Raw genomic sequence first — 27,148 nt, 5'->3', positions numbered from 1 at the left:
TATATATAAAGATAGAAACAATGTTACAAACCATTTTACATACTGTTCTGAATATTGCTATAACTTTGCATTTTATATTCACGTTCACAGATATTACAATATAACAATAAAACCTGATGTAAATGCAAATTTAGTACTGACAAAGTCAATGGCTTGTAAGTGCCAAATTGTCAAATAATATTGTATTTCTCCTTGAGAAATTATGATTTTTATGTGCCTAATTATGAGTGCCTGCTGGAGTAATAAAATGAAATATTCCACATAATATATGCTGAGATCATCTGGAGAAGTCTATTTCCCTGTTGTATGCTGTCAGTGTGTTCTTCAACAACATGGCAACAGTGCACGGCCCAACCCCGCCAGGAACGGGAGTGATCAATCTGGCCTTTTCTGAAACGGCTGAAAAACAAAAACATTACGGACATTTATATGATTGTATTTTTAAATGCCTACAGACAAGACCAGTCTGCTTTATACCTTTGTGATACTGAGAATCTCACTTGTATTTGATATCAGTGTATCTCATACAGCTAGCTGTATTCAGTTTATAGCAGTGCCATATAAGTATGTGCATTTTCACCTGATCAACTGAACACATCTCTTATGAGACCACTTGCAGATAATGGGAAAAGCAGCGCGTGTCAACATCGTATCAATACCTAATCTGAATGACAAAACATTTATCATGGTCACAACTCTATACACAGGGCTTGAACTTAAGAATTTGTAACCCACACCAATTTTTTTTTTAAAACACTGTGGGTGAAACCACCCATCAACGGCAATTTTGAGCAAGCTCCCCCCCCCTACAGCAATTTGTTTTTTAAAGTAGGAAAAAAATATAACTGAACGGTTATTTTGCTGTATGAAGTATTTTTCAAATGTACAGAATTGTGTATACATTTTGCCACCATGGGGAAGGTTAATTACTGTGATAGCTATCATTGTGTATACATTTTGGTGTATACATTTTGCCACCATGGGGAAGGTTAATTACTGTGATAGCTATCATTGTGTATACATTTTGGTGTATACATTTTGCCACCAAGGGAAAGGTTAATTACTGTGATAGCTATCATTGTGTATACATTTTGGGGTATACATTTTGCCACCAAGGGAAAGGTTAATTACTGTGATAGCTATCATTGTGTATACATTTTGGTGTATACATTTTGGTGTATACATTTTGCCACCAAGGGGAAGATTAATTACTGTGATAGCTATAATTTTTATCCCGCAGCAATTGCCATCTGTGCCATCGTTAAGTTCTAGCCCTGTATACAGTGCAGTGCAAGGTTTCTTAAAAGATGTGATTATGTGTACATGTACTCATGAATCATTGAAAACAGTCATGGTACCTGCTGCTAATATTAAAAGTTGTGATTGTGTGTACTCATGAATCATTGAAAACAGTCATGGTACCTGCTGCTAATATTAAAAGTTGTGATTGTGTGTACTCATGAATCATTGAAAACAGTCATGGTACCAGCTGCTACCTTAATATTAAAAGTTATGATGTGTGTGCTCATGAATCATTGAAAACGCTCATGGTACCTGCTGCTAATATTAAAAGTTGTGATTGTGTGTACTCATGAATCATTGAAAACACTCATGGTACCAGCTGCTAATATTAAAAGTTGTGATTGTGTGTACTCATGAATCATTGAAAACGGTCATGGTACCTGCTGCTAATATTAAAAGTTGTGATTGTGCGTACTCATGAATCATTGAAAACAGTCATGGTACCTGCTGCTAATATTAAAAGTTGTGATTGTGCGTACTCATGAATCATTGAAAACAGTCATGGTACCTGCTGCTAATATTAAAAGTTGTGACTGTGTGTGCTCATGAATCATTGAAAACGCTCATGGTACCAGCTGCTAATATTAAAAGTTGTGACTGTGTGTGCTCATGAATCACTGAAAACGCTCATGGTACCAGCTGCTAATATTAAAAGTTGTGATTGTGTGTACTCATGAAATCATTGAAAACGCTCATGGTACCTGCTGCTAATATTAAAAGTTGTGATTGTGTGTACTCATGAATCATTGAAAACACTCATGGTACCAGCTGCTAATATTAAAAGTTGTGATTGTGTGTACTCATGAATCATTGAAAACAGTCACGGTACCTGCTGCTAATATTAAAAGTTGTGACTGTGTGTGCTCATGAATCATTGAAAACAGTCATGGTACCAGCTGCTAATATTAAAAGTTGTGATTGTGTGTACTCATGAATCATTGAAAACAGTCATGGTACCAGCTGCTACCTTAATAATAAAAGTTATGATGTGTGTGCTCATGAATCATTGAAAACGGTCATGGTACCTGCTGCTAATATTAAAAGTTGTGATTGTGTGTACTCATGAACCATTGAAAACAGTCATGGTACCTGCTGCTAATATTAAAAGTTGTGATTGTGTGTACTCATGAAATCATTGAAAACGCTCATGGTACCTGCTGCTAATATTAAAAGTTGTGATTGTGTGTACTCATGAATCATTGAAAACGCTCATGGTACCAGCTGCTAATATTAAAAGTTGGGATTGAGTGTACTCATGAATCATTGAAAACGCTCATGATACCTGCTGCTAATATTAAGAGTTGTGATTATGTGTACTTGTGAATCATTGAAAACGCTCATGGTACCAGCTGCTAATATTAACAGTTGGGATTGTGTGTACTCATGAATCACTGAAAACGCTCATGATACCAGCTGCTAATATTAAAAGTTGTGATTGTGTGTACTCATGAATCACTGAAAACGCTCATGATACCAGCTGCTAATATTAAAAGTTGTGATTGTGTGTACTCATGAATCATTGAAAATCACCTACTTTTTAATAATCTTCAAGGAAGAGTTGTACATGTCTGAAAATGTGTTAAATATGATCACTGACTAATGCTTCAATTTACCATACTCAGATCAAAGGAAATGAAAAGAATAGTTGTTAAAATTAACAACATTAAAGCACATTCATTGCTGCTAATCGAAAGAAGTAAGACCATGGAATGACGGCAGTAGCTTTCTTCTCCCATAATCTTTGTGGTTCTTATCCATATGACTGATGCCATATAACCATAATTAAAATGCATTAAGCGAGTCATTAAATAAACATTTCTTTCTTTCTTTTTTCTTTCTATCACTGATGTACATCTAACTCCCTTGACTTGGTTGATAATAACTGGGTAAGATTATATCAAATATATCAAAACCGCTTGATAATAACTGGGTAAGATTATATCAAATATATCAAAACTGCTTGATAATAACTGCCCTTATGGAAATAACTTATACAAACTTATAAGTGGAATATACTTTACTTATACGCCACTTATAAGTGGCCTATAAGTTACCCATATATTGGTATAAGTGAAGTACCAAATGATGTGTTCCAAATGAACAGGGAAAAAAGTAAGTCCAAAACATTTTCATGGTTATTTTTTAAAAATTCATAACTTCTCACAGAATTTATCAAATTCATTGGGAACAGTGGCTAAACATCCAAACATACATGTAACAGAATTTGATAGTATTTTCAATAATAATGATGCTATATGATTATAATTATCCCATACTACCTCCTCACTTAAAGAGACCCTCCAGACTCACCACCTGTCACAATAAATATCTGTAAAATTGTAGCTGCAGGGCAGAGGTGTGTGTGTGTGTGTGTGTGTGTGTGTGTGTGTGTGTGTGTGTGTGTGTGTGTGTGAAGGTGAGCTCCATTTCAATGTTTATTACAGTATGGATTTGTTTGATCTATTAATGGTAATTTGTATTTACATATAAAAAAGTTAATTAAAAGAAAAAGAAAAAGAAAAATCAAGAAAAAAACACCCACAAGAAAAACAAAGACAACAATGACATCAGGAATTGAGATAGAACAAGGGATTATTATGAGAGGTGCAAAATCCTGAGATTAATAGCCTTGCCATCTTAGGCAGTATGGTGCAACTTCAAAAGGACTTAAATCAGACACCACTGTGTGGGTCTCCAGCCAGTAGGAGGAAACCAAAGAAGAAAACCAAAATGGCGGCACCTGGACATTTTCTTTGTGCACATGTGTTTAGTTAAGACTATACCTCATGTCCGTGGAACAAGTCTATCATACTGGAAAACTAATTTGGTAAGTATCTGACTACATGTAGCACCTATTTTTTTATTTTGACAGTTCATGTTTTTCATTTAAAAACCATGCATTACAATCATTGTTGGATTTTCAAATAGACAAAATGGCGGCATTCCTTTGTCTGATAAATTCTCTTTATTTATGTTAATGCATGTGTATAGACATTTCATTTAGTGAATACAACTATACTAAAAGTTCAAACTAGTGCTGATTATAGTTATTTTGTCACATAAAGGTTTGGTGTTGTTGTTTACATTTAAATATTATAAGTAATTAGTAGTAATTAATTAAAATATGCTTGCGGTTTCCCTCTGTTACCAACAAACATGATTTTTCTTTCTTTTTTATGTCAAGGCAAATTTTACAGTTTTTAAATCCATATAATCAATTAATAGCTTGGAAGTATTAATAAGTTATAATTTTTAATTATATAATTTTGATCATTTGTGACCTGTCCCTCCATTTCCGGTAATGGAGGAACATGTGTGCCATTGTACATTGTACATTAAAACACTTTATGTGATAAAACCAACTTGAAAAGCATCATATATATATATATATATATATATATATATATATATATATATATATATATATATATATATATATATATGTATTTTGATTAAATGAACTAAAATAATTTATGCAATGTTCATTAACTTCTGCAATTCACAAACACTGGAAGTCTTTAGATATCACCTTACAAAGGGATTACATATCTCTACTAATTGGGGCAATAAAATGTCTATAGGAGAATGTACCTGTCTTATCAAAAGGATGTGAATCTCTATTTCTGGCAGACTGGGGGTAATTAATTTACTTCACACAGTGCTAATTAAAAGCCCAAGGGAAATGGGGGGGGGGGGGGGGGCAGTTGTAATGACTGACATTTTAAACAGTAACATGAAAAATATTTGTTAGCTTTTATGTTTGCTTAATACACATATTAATTTTTATAAGCCCAATCATTGCATGTTAATATCATTTACATTAAACTGTTCTAAAGTCAGAATACCTATTGTTTGTTCAGAAAAATAAAGATGCTACAGACAACACCAAAAGAAAAACCTCGTGTCATCATATTTTTTACAAAATGCATAGGCTATTGACTTTGTTGTTAATTGCTGTTGTTTTAAGTCTTCTCAGCATTAAATTTTGGATGTAAATAAACAGCATTGGTAAGTAATTGTAACACTGAAGGTGTGTTTCTGATAATTAGATACTAGTAAAAAAAGCCACAATTTAATTAATAAACAATTATTATTTATTAATAACAAATGGAACACTAATTAATAGATGTGCTACTGAATGTTTTTTGTTTTCTTCCTAGTTCATTTAAGTATTGTTATTTATTTTTATTATTATTATTAAAAAAAATTTGAACAAAACTGGCCCCTTGTCTGGGAATAAGCCCACCCCATGCCAAGCTCACAATGAGTTGTCTTGGCCCCCTGGGCTTATTTCCGGTCAAATACGGTAATTAAAATGGATGTTTTCATTTATTCACCAGTTATCTCCAGACATACATGTTGTAATGGTTCATGTACTGAACAAATCAGTCTGACTGGTGTTTTATTAAAGTTGATCATCCAGCTTTAATATCCTCAACATGTACATACAAATACATGAAACTTTACCATTTGGATTATGGAAACATAATCAGTTGAATCAGAGAAATTTATAAACAGTTATTTGCATGATTCTTTCTAGTAGTTTCCAGAACGTAAGAGATAAAAAATATATACTGAACAAAATAAGAAACTTCCGCTAACTTTGCTTGAACATAACTTGATGAAAACAAACCGGGGGAATAATTGTTATATATGCGTTTAAAGAGTGTTCCATGATGCATCGTTTGGTGCAAAAATCATGGCCATAGGTTAACAGAAACTGTGAGAAATTTTGACCAAGTGTCATAGGGGTTAAAAATAAAAACACCCACTTAATAACGAGTATGACCACCTCTGGAATTGACCACTGCAGTGCATCGCAGGCGCATAGAATTGACTAAAGTGTTGATTTCTGCCTGTGGAATATTGTTCCATTCCTGAATGAGCGCTTGACGAAGTTCGTTGACGTTAGCGGGTGGGTTGGGACGACGCCTCAATCGTCTGTCCAGACTATCCCAGGCATGCTCGATGGGGTTGAGATCAGGACTTTTAGTGGGCCAGTCATCAATGAAATCAATGTTATTTGTCCTAAGAAAATTTACAGTGTCTTTAGCTGTATGAGAGGTGGCATTATCATGCTGAAAAATCGAGATGTTGGCGTTGTTATGGAACAGAGGAATAACGTGATGAGCGAGAATGTCATCGCGGTAACGTTGAGCATTTAAATTGCCATCAATGACGACTAGTGGTGAACGATAACCATGGGCAATGGCTGCCCAGACCATGACAGAACCCCCACCCCCGAAACGATCTCATTCAAGAACACAACAGTCAGCATAGCGTTCATTTCTCCAACGGTAGACGCGCACGCTGCCATCACCACGTTGTAAAGAAAATCGGGATTCATCCGAAAAAAGAATGGAATTCCAGCGTCGCCGTATCCAACGAGTATGTACACGTGCCCAATTAAGACGATGACGTTGCGTTAAAACGCATCCGACGTAAGGACGTCGTGCATGTAAACCGTTCTCCCGCAGACGATTACGAACAGTTTGCCCACTGATTCGGTTATTGTGAAGCCCAGGTGTGTTAGCAGCAGTAGCAGTGGCAGTTTGGAATCGATTGCGCAAATGCGTGTTCATGATATAGCGGTCTTGACCACGTGTTGTAATACGCGGACGTCCACGAGGTGGCAAGTCGTTGGTGCTTCCTGTCGTTCGAAATCTTACGCGAAGATTTCGTATCGCTCGAGTAGAACTCCCAACATGCCTTGCAACGTCTTCTGTTGACATGCCAGCATCAAGCATGCCAATCGCCCGTTCGCGTAAATTATTGGGTATTCTTGGCATACTAAAAATGCTACAATGTAAAAAACGTTAATTTTTTTACACATTTTGAAACGTTTTCGTTCACTTGACAACAATGTCAGTAAGACAAGTAAAACAAATTGACCGAATACTACACGGGACATGTCGAACCATGCATGCATGTGCAAATTGAATTTCACATTGTCGACGATTAACAGTGCAAAAATAATCGATAAAATTCATGAATCCTGATAATACAGCTCAAGCTAATACTACCTATATAATTTCATTACACAATGAATTCTTTAACACAACAAATACTATATGTACAAATCGGAAGTTTCTTTTTTTGTTCAGTATATGTATATACATGTATGTATTTTATTTTCTGGTTTCTTCTTAATTAAAATTAAAGTTCAACATTGAATATTTCAAAGTCTGTTTTAATACAAAAATTAACGTTTATCCTAGAGATTTGATTGAATATTTTTTTAAACTATTATTTTTAGAAGTAAAATTGAAAATTTAACTGAAAGTTTGTTTGTTCCTGAAGTTTTGATTCCCCACATCTGAAAGGCTATGATTCTCTAACTTAGTCTTTAAAAACTAATAGAAAGAACTAAATGTTTACATTAAACAATTGCTAATTACATAGCAGATCTATCCAGACTATATAAAATATTTTTTTCTTTTTTGTTTTGCAGAATCCCATCTGAATGTTGGATGACATATATCAAGATGGCACTGAACAGGACATAACTGAAGAAAAGGGATGTGAGAGAATCCAATCTAACATTTAAAAATAAATATACAGTTATATTATTTATAAAATATTTCTTTTATATAATATATTAGTGGGTCACTTCGTGAAGAATGAAACACCACTTTGTTATGACTATTGTGCTTCAATTTTTATGTCTTGCTGACAGTTTACAGATAGGGTGTGGAAGTGCTGTCATACTACCGGCCTCAGTGGCGTCGTGGCAGGCCATCAGTCTACAGGCTGGTAGGTACTGGGTTCGGATCCCAGTCGAGGCATGGGATTTGTAATCCAGATACCGACTCCAAACCCTGAGTGAGTGCTCCGCAAGGCTCAATGGGTAGGTGTAAACCACTTGCACCGACCAGTGATCCATAACTGGTTCAACAAAGGCCATGGTTTGTGCTATCCTGTCTGTGGGAAGTGCAAATAAAAGATCCCTTTCTGCCAATCGGAAGAGTAGCCCATGTAATTGCGACAGCGGGTTTCCTCTTAAACTCTGTGTGGTCCTGAACCATATGTCTGATGCCATATAACCGTAAATAAAATGTGTTGAGTGCGTCGTTAAATAAAACACTTCTTTCTTTGCTGTCATACTGTACCGGTGACATAAGAACAATAACTTTTAAAAAAAAATATTTGAATTAAATGGGTCATGGGAATTCCCATGGTATTCATGGATTTTGAACCTGTTGTTTCACTCTTTTTCTTTTCTTTTTCTTTTTCTTGACAAAACATTTGTTACCAGTTGGTAGCTTGACCAAAATTGGTGTCCATTTCAGTCGCATTAATACAGAAATTACCTAAGAATATTGAAATTTGGCCTCCAGGGACAGATTGATGCCTAATTTCATTTGTTTAATGATGTCACCAGAGCACTGATTAGTTCATCACTGGCTACTGGATGTCAACAATTAAATTGATAATCAATTCTGACCCATAGTCTTCAGAGGAAGCTGTCTACATGTTTCAAAAGCAGCAAGTCATCTTTTATATGATCTTACCTCAGACAGGACAGAACATACCACAGCCTTTGATATTCACTTATATTTCACTTATACTTAACTTACACAGCGGTTTTGTAAAATATCAGTGAATCACTTATACTTCACTTATACAGCAATGTTTTTAAATATCAGTGAATCACTTATATTTCACTTATACTTCACTTATAGTGTTTTTTTGGTAAAATATCAGTGAATCACTTATATTTCACTTATACAGCAATGTTTGTAAATATCAGTGAATCACTTATACTTCACTTATATTTCACTTATACTTCACTTATACAGCATTTTTTGTAAAACATCAGTGAATCACTTATACTTCAGCAATGTTTGTAAATATCAGTGAATCACTTATACTTCACTTATATTTCACTTATACTTCACTTATACAGCATTTTTTTTAAAATATCAACGAATCACTTATACTTCACTTATACAGCAATGTTTGTAAATATCAGTGAATCACTTATACTTCACCTATACTTTACTTATACAGCAATTTCTGTTAAATATCAGTGAATCACTTGTACTTCATTTATATTTCACTTATACTTCACTTATAAGTCACTTATATATATCTAACACTTCTGTTAAATATAAGCGAATGACTTAAACTTCACTTATATATATGGTTCTCACTTCACTTATATGTCACATATACTTTGTATAAGTGATACCTCATTTGCATACAAAATCCTAATCGTTTACTTATAAGTCACTTATACTTCAAAAGTATTAACAACTTATACTTCACCTATAAGTGAAAAATATAAGTCATTTCGGTAAGGGTGGGTAAGATTATATAAAATATATCAAAACGGACATCATTGTTGTAAAGTGTCCATCAGGTTCCGGGCTGTGACATCTGAGTCATTCTGGTTGGTTACTGTAATTAACTTTATGTTTGCATCAAAGACAACTTTGTTTTGCTTCAAAGTCAGCATGATGGATCTAGGGCAATGAAATTAAAAAGAAGGTAATAAATCTGTTTGGATGGTATACACAATGAATGTGTACACATGATGTATTGAAGTGCTCATTAGCAGGAGGCAGGTGCGGTGAGGCTATTACCAAGACAACAACTGCCAACTTGTTTTTCATTAATAACTGTTGAGATTCCTTGGGATCACATCACAGATCAATCCAGCAGACCATTAGTATATTTTGAGTGATGTTATTAAGAATAGAAATAGCAGGTGACAATGGAATTATATCTTGTGTGTTACCATCGGATACAAATGTTATATGACATAATCAAATTGATGCTGATACCTAAGATAGACACAATATCATTGGCTTATCTTAAATATTGACTCTATACAAGCAGCTAATATTAAACCAAATCAGGAACAAGCTTTCAAAACCCGAAGAACATGGGTTGTCAACATGCATGAATCACACAGAAGATCATAAAAGATCAATATCTGGTCGGGAAGCAGTTATTCTTTGAAATTCAATATTGGTTAACATTTATTAATATAGCGGCAATATTTCTCCACCTGCTACTTATTGATAACATCTTTATTTTCACTACTCATCTATTAGCAGTACATAATGTCAGCAGGTGGTTCACAAATTACTACGGCCAAAACAAAATAAATAGTCATTCTATCGTCAGACAAACCTTCCAGAATTGATGCAGCAATGTGTTTTTGTTTGTTTTTTGTGGAGGTTTTTTAATTTTTATGTAAAAAAACATGGTTTGCATGGTCCCCTGACCTAAGTTCAAAATTTTACTCCAAATTCTGCCTTCCTCAAAGTTATGGCCTTCCTCTAGTTGTGTCATTGAACAAAACAAACTTGAACGTTTTGCACTAAAAAGGTGGGTATATATTTTGTTTGTATGTCCTCCTCATCTGCCTTGATCCCGCCTCATTGGCCTTGGTGGGCCCTCGCCTGCCTTGATCCCGCCTCACTGGCCTTGGTGGGCCCTCGCCTGCCTTGATCCCGCCTCACTGGCCTTGGTGGGCCCTCGCCTGCCGTGATCCCGCCTCACTGGCCTTGGTGGGCCCTCGTCTGCCTTGATCCCGCCTCACTGGCCTTGGTGGGCCCTCGCCTGCCTTGATCCCGCCTCACTGGCCTTGGTGGGCCCTCGCCTGCCTTGATCCCGCCTCACTGGCCTTGGTGGGCCCTCGCCTGCCTTGATCCCGCCTCACTGGCCTTGGTGGGCCCTCGCCTGCCTTGATCCCGCCTCATTGGCCTTGGTGGGCCCTCGCCTGCCTTGATCCCGCCTCATTGGCCTTGGTGGGCCCTCGCCTGCCTTGATCCCGCCTCATTGGCCTTGGTGGGCCCTCGCCTGCCTTGATCCCGCCTCATTGGCCTTGGTGGGCCCTCGCCTGCCTTGATCCCGCCTCATTGGCCTTGGTGGGCCCTCGTCTGCCTTGATCCCTCCTCATTGGCCTTGGTGGGCCCTCATCTGCCTTGATCCATCATTGGCCTTGGTGGGCCCTCATCCTTTGCCTTGACACCCTAAATGCTTTTGCATACAGATACGGCAACGTTTATTCCCCCCCCCCCCACCCTGCCCCACACCACCACAAATGTGTTAAAAACAAGCCCTGCTACTCATTCAGAACAAGAGAATCTGTTTTTAGAGAGATAGTGCATCACAATATTATTTGTTGAGGCAGCGTGGCATTATTTCTTGGAAAGATGGGACTGTTGTAGGGAAATTGAAAAAATAAAACATAATGACTTGCAGACTCAAATTGATGAGTGTGCTGACCAGAGACTAGCAATATATCAGGTGGCCAAATTATCCGACTGCAGAAAAAGTATATGACATAAGGAAGTGAAACTTTCAGGATATGTTATGAACATCATATTTTTGACTTGTGTGAAGTTTCATAGCAATATAATGGTTAGTTGCAAAGTTATTAACCCCTAAAGTTCAGGACTTTTTTGGGGGGGGGGGGGGGCCACCTGATATATTTTTGGGCCTATACATTGCTAAACTATCAAATACATAGAATTACTGCAATTATACAAAATATAATATAATTTATTTCTATACTTATTTATAGGGTAGGAAGTAGCCCAGTCGGTCTAGGATCAATACATGTCAGTGGGTCCACTGAACTATTTCTTGTTCCAGCCAGTGGTCTACAACTGGTGTAGAATAGGTTGTGGTATGTACTATCCTGTTTGTGGGATGGTGCCTATAAATGATCCTTGGTGTGAAGAAAAGAGTTAACAACCATACGGATGGATGTATGGATGGAGATAAAGACAGACAATGCCATACCTAATAGAACCCATCAAAGACAGGGGTATAACTTTTAAGAACCCAACAAATACACTAGACACCAAAATAAACATGCAAATAATGTGCACCTTTAATAGTAAATTCTCCTTTTTAACAAGGGATTAATTATCACATATTAATTACAAGCTAATATACTATTTGTCATCTAACAAAATTTGCACATTTGTAATCATGTAAAGCTATTTTAATTGCAAACGAATCACAACTGATTTGCATTTCTTTTGGGGTTCAGTATATTTTTTAAAATATGAATATACCTTTAAAGTCGACATCGCCAACAAGCTTGGTTTTTCCTGTTTTCTCATTGCGTACGGGCGTGATCCCCACGTCAATGACAGCAGCACCTTCCTTGATCATGTCGGCGGTGATGAGTCGCGGGATTCCGGCTGCCGCAATCACGATGTCAGCCTGCTGGGTGAACAACGTCAGCTGGTCGGGTGGAGTGAATCGGTGGCAGATCGTCATTGTGGCGTTACCACCTGCAGTCACAACACAACACAGCAGTTAGAAGGAAAGGAAAGGAATGTTTGTTTAATGACACCTCAGCACATCCTTCAGACCTTGCTGTTTACGGGGAGCTATCACTTTCGCTCTCCATCACTCCCCTCAGATGAATTCAAGTTATGTAATTTGACGCTGCTCTTAGCATGTGAATTTATCCTATAACTACTGACCCATAATAGCCATGTCATAAACCCATTTGATATTTATCATTATTATCCACATGGTTCAACATAACCAAGTTAATAATTAATCGTAATGACGTAATTGTGGGAAACGACGCCATAACATCACATTGCTTCTCTAGTCCTAGCTCAGACTGTGCATTTGAAATATGACGTCATTTTGTCGTCTCTTTCTAGTTGTGGCTGAAACATTTTGAGTTGGTTCATAAAGAAAACAACAATAATAATACGGATAATAAAGAACTTATTACACTCGCTTGTGAGTCGTACTGAATTTACAAAACTCATGTCAGTATTCATGTATTACCCTCGCTCTCGCTTGGGCAATACAAAAATCCCGACACTCGTTTAGTAAAATCAGTATGACACACAAGCTCATATAATAATCTCTATTTATTAACTCGGTTAATAACGTTTTGCTGTCAATGGGTCATTTGTTTCCAGCCAACAACACTTATGAGCATAATGCTTTGATGAGATTTTGTTGAAGTGTGTGATGTCAAACTACATTTGCGCTAATCGTGATTGCTGTGAGACGACTTTGATTTACTAACTAAATATCAACTTAAAATGTTATTTTAGAAGTGTTATAGAATAAATAGAATTCACTACTCATTGTTTTTGATAAGTGAAATATTAACCTCCTTTAGTAACTAATATAATACTGAAATACCGATTAACACACACTCGGTTGATATTTTCCATATTAAAAAACACTCGTGACGAATGCTCTATTTCTACACTTGGTCAGAAACCTCAACATATTTTAAACTATGGTGATTTGGTGTCTTAACATCTAGTTATTTTGACATTTGGCTAAGGGAGATAAAGGAAAGGAATGTTAATTTGCTTTAAAAAAAAAAAAACTTAGCACATTTTAAAGCAGAGCTATTTGGTGTCTAACATATGGTTTATTTTTATACTTAATCGAAATATGAAACCTACTGCCAATACACATAGATCCTTTAATGATAAAGAAGCAAAGGATATTACATACACACTTTTTAACAGACACGACAGTACATACCTCAATCTTTGATGTAAGTCATGGGGCATTGGTTGGGATAGTTAGGCTGAGCCTTGACCAGAGCCAAATTAGTGAGTTGCTAATATTTATACAAAGTGGCTATAACATTTAGTGTCTGGCTAATAAATATTTATACAAAGTGGCTATAACATTTAGTGTCTGGCTAATCAATATTTATACAAAGTGGCTATAACATTTAGTGTCTGGCTAATAAATATTTCTTAAATTGGCCAATTTTAATAATTTTCAAAAAAATACTTTAAGAGATAGATTTTTGTATATCGAAATATTGGCTAAAACAAAATACTTTCTAATATGATACCTGGATGAGGACAACCTGAGTCCATTCAGAGCCATTGATCCTGCAACCCACTGCCCTTGGGTGGCAATTATTATGACAAAATTGTATCAACGCCAGCCTTAAGCGAGCACTCATTTCAAGTTATACTTTCAAGACAAAGTCAAGACAGCAATTACCACACCAAATATCCGTACAAGCTTTCACAAAATACCCAGTTCCAATAATATGATGCCTTGTGGTCAGATAAATAGAGAAGATAATTTTTAATATAAATTTTTAAACTAACAATGAAACATGATTGCATCAATCATGTTACATCTGCTTTATATGGCAAAGCGATTTAGCCACTGAAACAGAAAATGCAATAGCTTAATAAAAAATTTTTAAATGATGGCATCAAACAAGAAGTCGCATATTTATTGATTTTTGAGATAAAAACATAAGCAAAAGCCCAATCCTTTTTATTGACAGTTTTAAAGAATATAATTATATTTTTTCTATTTCTAGCTTGTCATTACATGTATCTTTTCCTAAAACTGTGTACTAGGTACGTAAAGGTTAACTTTATAATACAATTATGAGAACTAGTAGAGTACTAGTACTTAGTATTCCAAATAACAAGAAAAAAGTGTTATTCCTACTTCTATTTTCACATAAGTGTTACAAAGTATCTTAAAAAATACATAAGCTAAGCGTTTTTTAAACATTATACAAAAACAAGGACACTTTATATGTTTTCATTACTGTACACAAATCAAACAAATTATGTAGCTATTCAGGAGAGTTAACTTTTGGTCCTTTTTTTGTCTGGGTTTAATTTTACTTCATTTAATGTCACTGGCTCAAAATCCTATATCCACCCCTGATAATACTGTGCATTTGATATGAGTCAATTATTTTTTTCCATGAATTAATGAAATTACATAGCTAATATTCACCAAAAGTGTAAATCAAAACAAACATTTAGTCCACGCATTAAGCAATCCATTATAACATGGATTGAAAGTCTTCACTGCATGAGGCTACAAATGTATTCACTCCTGTGATCAATATATTATCACTGTGTAGGACTGACACTGGATATTGGTACAGCCGTAGCTAATCGTACTATATATCTTCAGTTTGTACTATGATTGAACTATGGTAATAAAATTGTTTTAACATATAACTTAAAATTATAACTAATAATAAAGCAATTATATATCTATATTTAAGACTTTTAGCAAACAAATATGCCAACAGTTAATTCTGAGTAACAAAATTTAAATGTTGTTCAAAATTGTAAAAACTGGTATAGCAATTTGCCGTTCAGTCGCAATTAAAAACATTTATGATAGAAATGCATCATGTGTAATAGTTTCTGCAGTGTTAGTTATATGCACTTCTACGAACTTGATTAATGATAAGTGACCTCCAACAGTAAGTCATTAATAAAAGACAAAACTTTAATAATTATTTTCTTTAATTATGCTGTCAAGATTTGTTGCTATGAAGGAAGAAGGAAGGAAATGTTTTATTTAATGATGCACTCAACACATTTTATTTGAGCAGCAAGGGATCTTTTATATGCACCATCCCACAGACAGGGTAGTACATACCACGACCTTTGATATGCCAGTCGTGGTGCACTGGCTGGAACAAGAAATAGCCTGATGGGCTCACTGACAGGGATCGATCCCAGACGGATCGTGCATCAAGCAAGTGCTTTACCACTGGCCTACATCCCGCCCCATGTTGCTACGACTACCAACATCCATTGTGGGTCCCACACAATGATTATATACACTCACCCTTCTTAGATCCCTTCATGCCATCAGCCTGCAGGAACATGGCAATGGGAAGACCGACGTGCTTCGATCTTCCTACCACAACCGCATTCTTACCAAATGTCTCTATTCCTGAAAGTATTCAAAACAATTCTGATAATGTATTTGATTTTTTTTTTTTTTAAACATAATACAAAAAAAAATATTGTTTACTATCTATTTTGTATACAATGCTTAAAGGGAGAGTAAACTAAAACATGAGCCTTACATGTTGGAAAGATGCATACCTGGACCACCAACACATACTGATACTTTAACAAATGAAAAACGCATTATTTTAGTGTTAATAAAAAAACCCATGATTATTCCTGCTAACTGGGGGCAGCCATTTTCTTATCTTTTCGAGGCGTCCGATACTCTAGCTTGGGGTGAAGTGACATCAGCTCCTGGCAAACTCCTGTATGACATGATAATATAATAAACTATTTAACTAAATATATTTCAAGTTGCATTAACAAAATGAAATGGGGTTATAGTATTTTTCTCTGTTAAATAATCCAAAGAAAAAATGTACACTATTAGGCCTATTGGTATGCTACGTTGGAGCATAACGACAACCCACGATACGCAAGTGGTAATTTTCTTTTCTTTGGAACTATGTAATTGGTCAGTTCTGTGATTTTAGATGGGAAAGTCTTAATCAATAGTTTTACAGAACTATTTACAGTAATAAACCATGTCCATTACCATTTTAGGGGTGACAGGTAATATTACACAATACCAGTATATATTTTTGTGTCTTAACAGTGTCAATTAATTGGCTCATCTGGTTACCAATCAAATACACACCTAGCTGCCAATCAGGAATCACAGGTAGAAGCACCTAACAGAATAGACCAATTAACTAAGAAAACACTCTGTGTTTCATTTCAGTACGTAGGTTAATGCATGGACAAAACATGGCATAATTATTTTGAATTGTTGTGTAGCCATTTTGACAATGGTGGTTTATTTTGTATTGAAAAATAATATATACTTATTGCTGGCTTACTGGGATGTCTATTATTACAGAACACTGCAATGCATAACTATTTTATCATCCAGCAAAAAACAGGTAGATTTCTTTCTCTAGTTCTAAGACTCATTCCTGACGTTATGCGTTAAGTATTACATAACCACCAGCTCGCCAGAGGGCGCTATTCACTGGAATGGAACAAAATGGCTGTGCCCTTATATATAATAGCCGTCACAATTAAGGCATTTGGCCTGGTATGCATATTCAACAATATATAATGCACATTATTGCTTAATATCAACACGTATAATCGTATAGTTAATTAATAAAACAGTTAAATGTGACGGCTATTATATATAATGGGCACAGCCATTTTGTACCATCTCAGTGAGTACGTCCTCTGGCGAGCTGGTGGTTATGTAATACTTAACTGTAATGTCAGGAATGAGCCTTAGAACTAGAGAAACACAATCTACCTGGTTTTTGCGGGAAGATAAATAGTCATACATTGCAATTTTCTGTAATAATACACATCCCAGTAAGCCAGCAATAAGTATATCCAGCACAATATATATTATTTTTTCAATACAAAATAAAATACCATTGTCAAAGTGGCTACACAACAAGTCGAAACAATTAACAATGTTTTGCCCATGCATTAACCTACGTACTGAAATGATACACGGAGTGTTTTCTTAGTTAATTGGTCTATGCTGTTAGTTGCTTCTACCTGTGATTCCTGATTGGCAGGTGTGTATTTGATTGGTAACCAGACAAGCCAATTAATTGACACTGTCTAGACACAAAAATACATACCGGTATTGTGGAATATTACCTGTCACCCCTAAAATTGTAATGGACATGGTTTATTACTGTAAATAGTTCTGTAAAACTATTGATTAAGTAGACTTTTCCATCTAAAACCACAGAACTGACCAATTACGTAGTCCCAAAGAAAAAAAATTATCACTTGGGTATCGTGGGTTGTCGTTTTTGCTCCAACGTAGCATATCAATAGGCCTAATAGTGTACATTTTTCCTTTGAATTATTTAACAGAGAAAAATACTATAACCCCATTTTGTTCCGTTAATGCAACTTGAAATATATTTAGTTAAATAGTTTATTATATTATTATGTCATTTATACTGTTTTACAAGTCAGGTTGATGAAAGAGAAGCGCCTTGTCGAAAATTACTGCTTTTGTTTACACTGTACATACAGGAGATGGTCAGGAGCTGACGTCACTTCGCCCCAAGCTATCCCACCGGACGTCACAAAAATGAAACAAAATGACTGCCCCCAGTTAGCAGGAATAATTATGGTTTTTTATTAACTCTCAAATTACGCGTCTTTCATTTGTTAAAGTGTCAGTATGTGTTGGTGGTCCGGGTATGCATCTTTCCAACACATAAGGCTCTTGCTTGAGTTGACCCTACCTTTAACCATTTTATTAATTAAATATAATAATATACTTGTTGATATAAAGCAATAATGTGCATTATATATTGTTTAATATGCATACCAGTTTAAAAGCCTTGCTTAAGCATTACTGAGAAATGGTTCTTCTCAATATTGCAATAAACATTCAGTAAGTGTAACTTTTCAATGCAACCCCTAGCCAGGGTTTCTGCCAGAGAGTTACACGGGTATGGCGCCATACCCACATTTTTTGGCAGATTATTTTTTTCAGTTAACGTTTTGACAAAATTAATTACTCTTATCATTACTAATACTGTACGATTTTCTTAACCCTAACCCTAAACTTAACCCATTTTCTTCTGGGGGAGGCCCCCCATACCCCCTGTTGACTATGGTTGTATTCAATTCTATAGCGCCGCAATACCCAAAAATTTCTTTCTGGCAGAAACACTGCTAGACTAAAATAACTCTCTCTAACTCACTCACTCACTCACTCACTCACTCACTCACTCACTCACACACACACATCCCCCCCCCCCCCCCCTCTCTCTCTCTCTCTCTCTCTCTCTCTCTCTCTCTCTCTCTCTCTCTCTCTCTCTCTCTCTCTCTCTCTCTCTCTCTCTCTCTCTCTCTCTCTCTCTCTCTCTGTGTATGCAAGCGTGTAAAAAAACAAAAAACACCAGAATACAATGATAATATAGTCGAAAAACAAAATGGACACTTCTAACCTAAAACAGGCACATTTTCATATTTTCATGGGTGTAGCAATTCAACCTGCCCACCCCCACTACATATAAATTATAATGGCACTTCCTTAATAAATATATTAGTAGTACATGTATTGATATAATAGAATAATGTGTATCATCACAGTTAATATGTAATCACTAGAAAACTTGGAAATGTAAATATCCCTACTTCTTTACAAATTGGCAATTTCACCATTAGTTTGGATGTTGTCTACATTTCAAGAACAAAAGACTAATGCATACAGACATTAATACATTCTGAAGCAGTATGACATTTAACCAAGTTGCCTGGTCTTTGATGATCAACAGAATTCTGCCAAGCAATTACTTCATCCTCAGATATCATTGGACACTTGAATAATTACACCCTCGATATAATGTTAGTGCACATCTTTGAAGGCACTTTCGAGCTGAGCCAAAGTTAGAACCAGATTAACATTGAGCATCATTAAATTACACGTAGATCTGTTTCCTGTGACAGCAGATTTGTTCGGATCCGAGTCTTCCCCGTGAAGATTGACTGGTTCTTGTCATTAGCAATAAGCTCATTATCAGTGTATACACCAATACACCAGGGATTACGAGTCCAAAGCCTGGCTAATAGCTGACCATGAGTTAGCAGGTTAGCATATATATTTTTCTTTTCAATATTTTTTAAATCTGTGGTTATATGGTATATATGGTGAAGGGCTATAAAAATAATGAGAGAGAAAACCTGCTACTGCCACTTTACAGGCTCTCTTTTAAATTAGATTGCATATTACCACTGGGCTATGCCCTGCCCTGTTACGACTTGATTATGGATGGATATTTTCAGTGGTTCTAAATCAAATTTCCATACATATCTTCAGTTGCTATTTGTATTGATTTAATACCTAATTTAGAATGTTTCTCTCAACTAATGTATAGTTGTGCCAACTATAAAACAATGTGAACAAAACAGTTTAGATTGTCCATTTCCATACATACCAAGTGTTTCTTGTCATCCTGGTGCTTGTAACACATGTACCACAAAATAAATGTTTTTTTAATTTTCTAAAAACACACATACCTTCAAAAAGTAATGGTCAAGGACTCTTGTTTCACTCCATGGTAACTCTATCTAGATTGTTTATAGGTTTGTAGATTAACCGAACTTAGTGTCTATGAATTTAAATGTATTATTATTTCTTCTAAATTCTTCTAAACTACATATCAGGCTGGTGCATTTTCAATGGAGGTCATTATATTTTGCTACTTTCAGAGTTATAAATCAGACTGGTGCGTTTTCAATGGAGGTCAGTAAAGGGTATAAAATATGTCGTTTGTGTGGTTTTAGTGTTTGCACGAACGATTTTCTTCAGTGGTTCAGATACAAATGAAAAGGTTAACCGGCAACAGTAATAAAATGAGAATCTAAGATGGGCGATTTTCGTAGCTTTTCTCCAAATTCTTATCATAAATACTAAATTATTATTATTATTTGGTATGCTGAGACTAATTTGAAAGCTGCCATTTACATTTCAGCACACTACCCCATCGGTTCTGTTATAGGGGAGTACTTGTTGGTGCCAAACACCTGAGCTTCCGGGTCTGAATGGAAAGACCCGAAGTTCTGCGAATCCTCAATCAATCCAATCGATGCTGCAACTCAGTTTCATCATGTTCTAATTTCCACTTCGTTATTTTAAAGTCCTTTATTAAACGTACTATTTTCTTTGCTATGTATGTCATATTTTAATAAATTGATTTAGCGAGGGTTGTACTTGTTTTCATTACAATACATGTTTCAGAATTAATGCATATTTCAACGTAACCACACAGGTGTCAAAAAGTAAATAAATATACAGAACTTCACATACGGTTTTTTCGCTTCCTATTTATTGCACGAGTTTATTGTGCGGAAGAATATTTACCACGAGACCGCGTAGCGGTCGAGTGGTATGTTCTTGCTCACAATAAACGTTCTGTATTTATTACATACCTTTAAAAAATACATTGTTTTTTTTCTCATACCTGCAATGCTAGGCCCGTTCTCTTATTATTTTATTCCAAAAATAGTTATCATTTTCTGACTAGCGATTATAGTTTTTGCACGAATGATCCTTCGATCGTGTCGATATTGGTTTTGCATAACCTACAGACGAATGACAAAATCGTTCGTGCCAAATTTTATGTCCTGCAGTATATTTTTCAACTTTCACAGTTATAAATCAGACAGGTGAATTTTCAATGGAGGTAAATATATTTATCTACTGTGACAGTTATAAATCAGACTGGTGAATTTTCAATGGAGGTCAATATAGTTATCTACTTTCACAGTTATAAATCAGACTGGTGCATTTTCATTGGAGGTCAGTATATGTTTCTACTTTGATTGTTATATGTGATTAAAGGGAGATAACTCTTTATGAACACATTCAGTTGGAAGGAAATGTTACATTTAGTGGAGAAATCGCACATTTGGATGACCAGTGAACAGGTTTAACTCTCTTTGAGTAAAAGCATATTGGAACATTTATTTGAAATAGTGTTTATTTGGCAGAACACCATAACATGTTGTGTACTGACAACCTAAAATGTACTAATCTAAATGTTCATCCAATTGTTCTATAATTTAAATAAATGTTCACTTGATCATTTTATTATTAAAACAAATGTTCACCATATTGTTTTATAACTAAAATCACTCTATAATTGAAACAACTGTTCACCATATTGTTTTACAATTAAAATCATTTTATAATTTAAACAAATGTTCACAATACTGTTTTATAACTAAAATTACTTTATAATTTAAACAAATGTTCACCATATTGTTTTATATTAAAATAATTTTATAGTTTAAATAAATGTTCACCATACTGTTTTATAACAAAAAAATTATATTCTAGACAAATGTTCACACGACCATCTTACAATTTAAACGTTTGGTCACCGATCATTATAAGTTGTAGAAGCATCACGAGGGGTATATGGCTTTTTATGTACCCTCTGTGTTTTCTTTTACCCCGAGCCGAAGGCGAGGGGGTAAAAGAGCACATAGAGGGTACATAAAAAGCCATATACCCCGAGAGATGCTTCTACAACGAATTTATCTTGCCGACATGTTAAACCATATAGCCAAATAATCAAAATAACGCCAGAAAATAATTGTTAACAATTTATTAACGGAGCCGTACCACGCGGACGCGAACGAAACCACTTGCCAGTGACGAAAAATAGTTCCGTCGATAAACGAGTTTTTAACTTCAAATGTTTGTAATACGAAATTGTCTGAAACAGATATTAATAAAAAAAATAAAAAACACTTTTTTTTTATTAGAAATGTATGTAGTAAAAAAATAAAAAAAAATAAAAAAATAAAAAACAACAACAACTGTTGCTAATCGCGCATTAATACAATAACACCACGACCGTAATTAGGTGGCCGAGTTCAACATTGCAGCTTTTAAAAGTATTGAAATAGTGTATTTTATAGTAAAAATAAAATTAATTATGTATACTTGGTTGATTATCAATGTTATTTATAATCTAATTATTGCTTTAGCATTAACTGGGGTGGCTGGAAACTGTTGGAAATTACAGACGGGGTATAAGAGAATTTGGCTCCGCCCACAGGGGGATAAGGGATTTGTCCAACGGCAAACAACCAATGGGATTAAAGAATTTTACATGAAGGCGAGATAATGATTTTTATTAAATAAATGTTCACCTGATCGTTTTATGATTTCGAGGACTCCCGCTGGTGTGGCTGGGATGTAGGACGGCATATTGACACCTAGACGGCCAATGTTGATGACGCCAAACCCATCAACATCTTTGTGAGGTGCCACAGCATTGCACACCGTGCGAGTTTCAATGTGGTCGGGAAGCGGCAACTGAACAATGATCCCGTCCACAGTGGACATTTTGTTCAGGTGTTTTATCTCCGTTAGTAAATCATCCTCCGTGACCATCGCAGGGGGCCGGATAATATCACAGGTGATACCTTAAAATCGAAGATAACTGCTTATTTAAAAAATATGTTCAACTGGAGAATTTGGATATTGGTGTATCAGAATACATTACAAATAAACTAAATTAAAATTCAAGTCAAAATAAAAAAATATACATGTATATATTAAATGACCTCAGGACAAACAATATATCAACTGACTACATGCTATGTAGCAGGGGTGGGTGGAAATAAAACTGTCCATTGGTCCCACAGGGGCAAGAAAAAATTTAAATAGCCTTTATAGAAAATTAAAACATACATCTCCTGGTATTTCACAATTTGGCAAAAAAAACCCACATTTTGTTTGGTCTGGTTTTAACTTTATTTTGTTACAAAGCTAATCTTTAAACAGTACAACATTTTAGTAGGAATATATCCGATAATAATAGAAAAATACAGGATAATCTATTTTTAATTATTACCAATCTCATTGGCTGCTTTCCTTTTGTTGTTGACGTAGATGATACTGGTTGGATCGCTTCCCACCATCACCACCGTGACATGAGGAGGCCTCTTTCCACTGGCAATAATCTTGTCAACTTCAAGTTTTACTTCCTGTTTTATCAAATTTGCAATAACCTTTCCATCTATTACTTCGGCCCCTGAACTCCTGAAAAATCAAATCACAAACAAATTTGTGACAGCATTCACACTGATCAAGAAATGAGAAACTAGTTTAAAAGTTTGTTTTGTTTAACAACACCACTGAATATCAAACATCTGATTTTAATACTGTCATGTAGTCTTCAGACGAAAGAAACTACAGCATGATATCTTTTTAAAGTACTTCCCACAGACAGGACAATACATACCTTGACCCTTGGTATACCAGCTGTGGGGCACTGGTCAATGGGTCCACCAAGGAGGTTGAATCCTATGACCCATGCACCTCAGGCATGCACACTATTGACCGAGCTGAATCTAGGCTCTGTTTATATTATATTACATAATTAGAATAATAATTTGTTAACCATCCACATGTATAGTAACTACCTAATAAAGTAATAAACACTGGATTGTTGTTTTGTGGGACATCTACAAGGTGGCGTTTTCAGAAAATCAAAACAAATTATTTCTTGTCACCACCTTGATGAAAATACCAACTTAGGCTGAGTCCACAGACCTTACTTTAATAAAAGAAACTGCCAATCTATTTCTACTAAAGAATTTTTTTAATGTCTTCAGTCTTATTCAAAATATATGTCTATAGGAATAGTTTTTAATATGCTAACACTGTGAGAAATAATAAAATATTGTGTGATAAAATAAACCATTTTGTTTTTGCTTGACCCTTATATTAACACATAATGATTTTTTAATATTTAAGTGCTTTTGGTAAAGATGTAAATAACACAGATAATTATTAAAAAACAGTCAAATAGGTACTCTGAAAAATGTTTAATATTTTCAAAATGCATTAGTTTAATCAATTGAACTATATGTATTTACAAATACCTAAAAGACTGAGTCACCCAGGATTCATTCTTCGAGTTCATGACCGTGACCAACTACGGTATGTTTTAACTAAAAATAATCCAGAAGTAAAATACATCTTTACAAATAAACAGCAGCCTGGGATGACATGGACTAAAGGATCGATCATCCTCAGGGGACACAATGTGTTTTTCCCATCCCAACCAGTGCTTCATGACTGTATGTGTTATCCTGTCTGTGGAAAAGCACTTATAAAACATCCCTTGTTTAATATGTGGTGACAACAGGTTTCATCTCTAATTTATCAAACGTTTGTTCTGTTAACGATACCATTAGAGCACAATGATTTATTAATCAGCAGCTATTGCATATGAAACATTTGGTGATTTTTTACTTAGTCAGAGAAAATCTGCTACTTTTGTTCCATTAGCACAAAGGGATCTTGTATATGCACCATCCCCACAGACAGAACAGCACATACACCTTTTGATATACACAATTGTGGGCCACTGATTGGGACGAGGGGAAAACTCAATCAGAGACTGCAGGCATCGAAATAAGTCACAAACGGTTCTTTATTTTCTACTAAATTTTTATTATACAATAGTGACACCACCTAACGTTTGAACAACTGCGTTTTATTCAAATATACGGTGCACATTGGAGTATCAATACAATTAGAACAGTCGTATTAAAGAGTTGAAGATTTCTCTACATGTGAAACATCCATGAAACGTGTGAGAGGCAGTATCTTGCATGCATGTTGAGTACACGTAGATATGAAAAAACAGTTCAACACTTTCATTTTTCTCACGTTGAGGTGTGCAAATACAAATGCATATAAAACATTTACAGGTATTGTATTCTTAAAGATATGTTCATTTCTTTTAACAGGACAATATCGGACTATTTGATTCAAGGAAAATTGTATATCTGTTGTATGAAACCAAAGTAGATTTAGGACTTTACAATCGTTAAAAAAATGCCTGCTTTGGATTAATGATTTCATAAAAGTTATGACAATCAAAATTATATTTTGGTTTCGTAATGGTCTTTGACACATTAACTTATGCATATTGTTTCGCTGTTAATTACATGTACACATGCATTTACTACAAGAAAATTGATGTGTATAATACTTAGGCAATTGTCGACGACAAAATGGTAGCCAGCTACTGTTTAAATACAACTTTTTTCCTAAATCTGATGCCACAGACCGGCCTCAGTGGCGTCGTGGCAGGCCATCGGTCTACAGGCTGGTAGGTACTGGGTTCGGATCCCAGTCGAGGCATGGGATTTTTAATCCAGATACCGACTCCAAACCCTGAGTGAGTGCTTCGCAAGGCTTAATGGGTAGGTGTAAACCACTTGCACCGACCAGTGATCCATAACTGGTTCAACAAAGGCCATGGTTTGTGCTATCCTGCCTGTGGGAAGCGCAAATAAAAGATCCCTTGCTGCCTGTCGTAAAAGAGTAGCCTATGTGGCGACAGCAGGTTTCCTCTGAAAAACAGTGTCAGAATGACCATATGTTTGACGTCCAATAGCCGATGATAAGATAAAAAATCAATGTGCTCTAGCGGCATCGTTAAATAAAACAAACAAACTTTACTGATGCCACAGAGCTTTGGTTTGATTATTCTCGAGTCCAGTCATGGCATTAAACTTACATGTTGTTAACCAGTACCAACGTGTCACCTGGGCAGACACTTTGCTCTATGTTACCACCAGAAAGTACAACACAGGTTTGTTTCACATAGAGGCGTCGGGTTTCTTCGTGTAACATTGGTACTGGTTAACAACATGTACCGGTAATTTTAATGTCATGACTGGACTCAAGAATAATCAAATTAAAGCTCTGTGGCATCAGATTTTGGAAAAAAATTGTATGTTATGCTGGCTACCATTTGGTCATCGGCAATTGCCGGTGTATTACATACAGTCCTCTCTAGCCCTCCTCTACAACATATCAATAAGGATAGGGCTAGATGTGACTCGAGCTATCACAACCGTTGCTATTTCGATGCCTGAGAATGGGTCCACTATTGTGGTTTGATCCTATGACTCAAGCACCTTAGGCAAGTGCATAACCGAATGAGCTAAATCCATATGTTGGTATATAACTGTTACAAAAAAAGGTTTCTTAATTTCTTATTCACAACTGTTACATTTCCTAAATGAGAGAGTTTGGATCAAATATAAGTCTTTACTGTCAATACCTCGAAACACGGTAAAATTCTCTTGTTTGCAAAAAATGTCTCATTTGTGAAAATGTCATTAAACGTGTCATACGACGCACTTTCAACGAAAAATACATAATGGCAAATCTTCTTCTCCCACTGTCCACCTTCAACCGAAAGTCGTTCCAACCGATCGAGGCAGACGACGCGAGTGCTACAGAGACAAATCTCCGACTTACAGTACGAGAGGAGAAACTACAAGTGTAATGTAACACAATTGTCAAATATCAGTTACTGTCGTATTTTCATTTCTTACTTATTTGCAAAATAAAATCATATTATATGAACAGTTCATGAGGCAAATTTTACAAAACTCCGAACCGCAAAAATAATTGACTGGTTCACCCTTCTTTTCTGTGTTTGTGCAGTAAACGTAACAATATTAAAGGAAAACAGTCTAAAAATGGCAGCCGTCGAATCAAAACAAACTGGTGCAGTGGGTGTGAACAC

At 35.5% G+C, this 27,148-nt stretch overlaps 1 protein-coding gene across 1 annotated transcript; it reads right to left on the bottom strand.

The window, feature by feature from the left end:
• On the bottom strand, positions 1-27,013 carry LOC121379190 (bifunctional methylenetetrahydrofolate dehydrogenase/cyclohydrolase, mitochondrial-like). The gene is made up of 6 exons (XM_041507688.1): positions 26,678-27,013; positions 23,447-23,634; positions 22,740-23,015; positions 15,886-15,993; positions 12,339-12,560; positions 1-399 (listed from the first exon to the last, which is right to left on the bottom strand). Exons 1-6 carry the CDS (start codon positions 26,773-26,775, stop codon positions 278-280), a joined length of 1,014 nt encoding a protein of 337 aa, XP_041363622.1. The 5' UTR covers positions 26,776-27,013; the 3' UTR covers positions 1-277.
• Between the last annotated feature and the right edge of the window lie 135 nt (positions 27,014-27,148).

This window comes from Gigantopelta aegis, chromosome 8 (assembly GCF_016097555.1).
Source record: "Gigantopelta aegis isolate Gae_Host chromosome 8, Gae_host_genome, whole genome shotgun sequence".
In the NCBI taxonomy this organism is placed as follows: domain Eukaryota; kingdom Metazoa; phylum Mollusca; class Gastropoda; order Neomphalida; family Peltospiridae; genus Gigantopelta; species Gigantopelta aegis.
Note: the sequence above shows the minus strand (reverse complement) of the source record. Positions and strands in the feature narration are given on the sequence as shown.

Coding starts and splice junctions, on each gene's coding strand:
- LOC121379190 (XM_041507688.1), bottom strand. CDS start 26,775: ATGTATTTTTCGTTGAAAGTGCGTCGTATGACACGTTTAATGACATTT. Junction 23,635..26,677: donor GAATTTTACCGTGTTTCGAG/GTATTGACAGTA, acceptor TTGATTTTTCAG/GAGTTCAGGGGCCGAAGTAA. Junction 15,994..22,739: donor CGAAATCATAAAACGATCAG/GTGAACATTTAT, acceptor GAATACTTTCAG/GAATAGAGACATTTGGTAAG.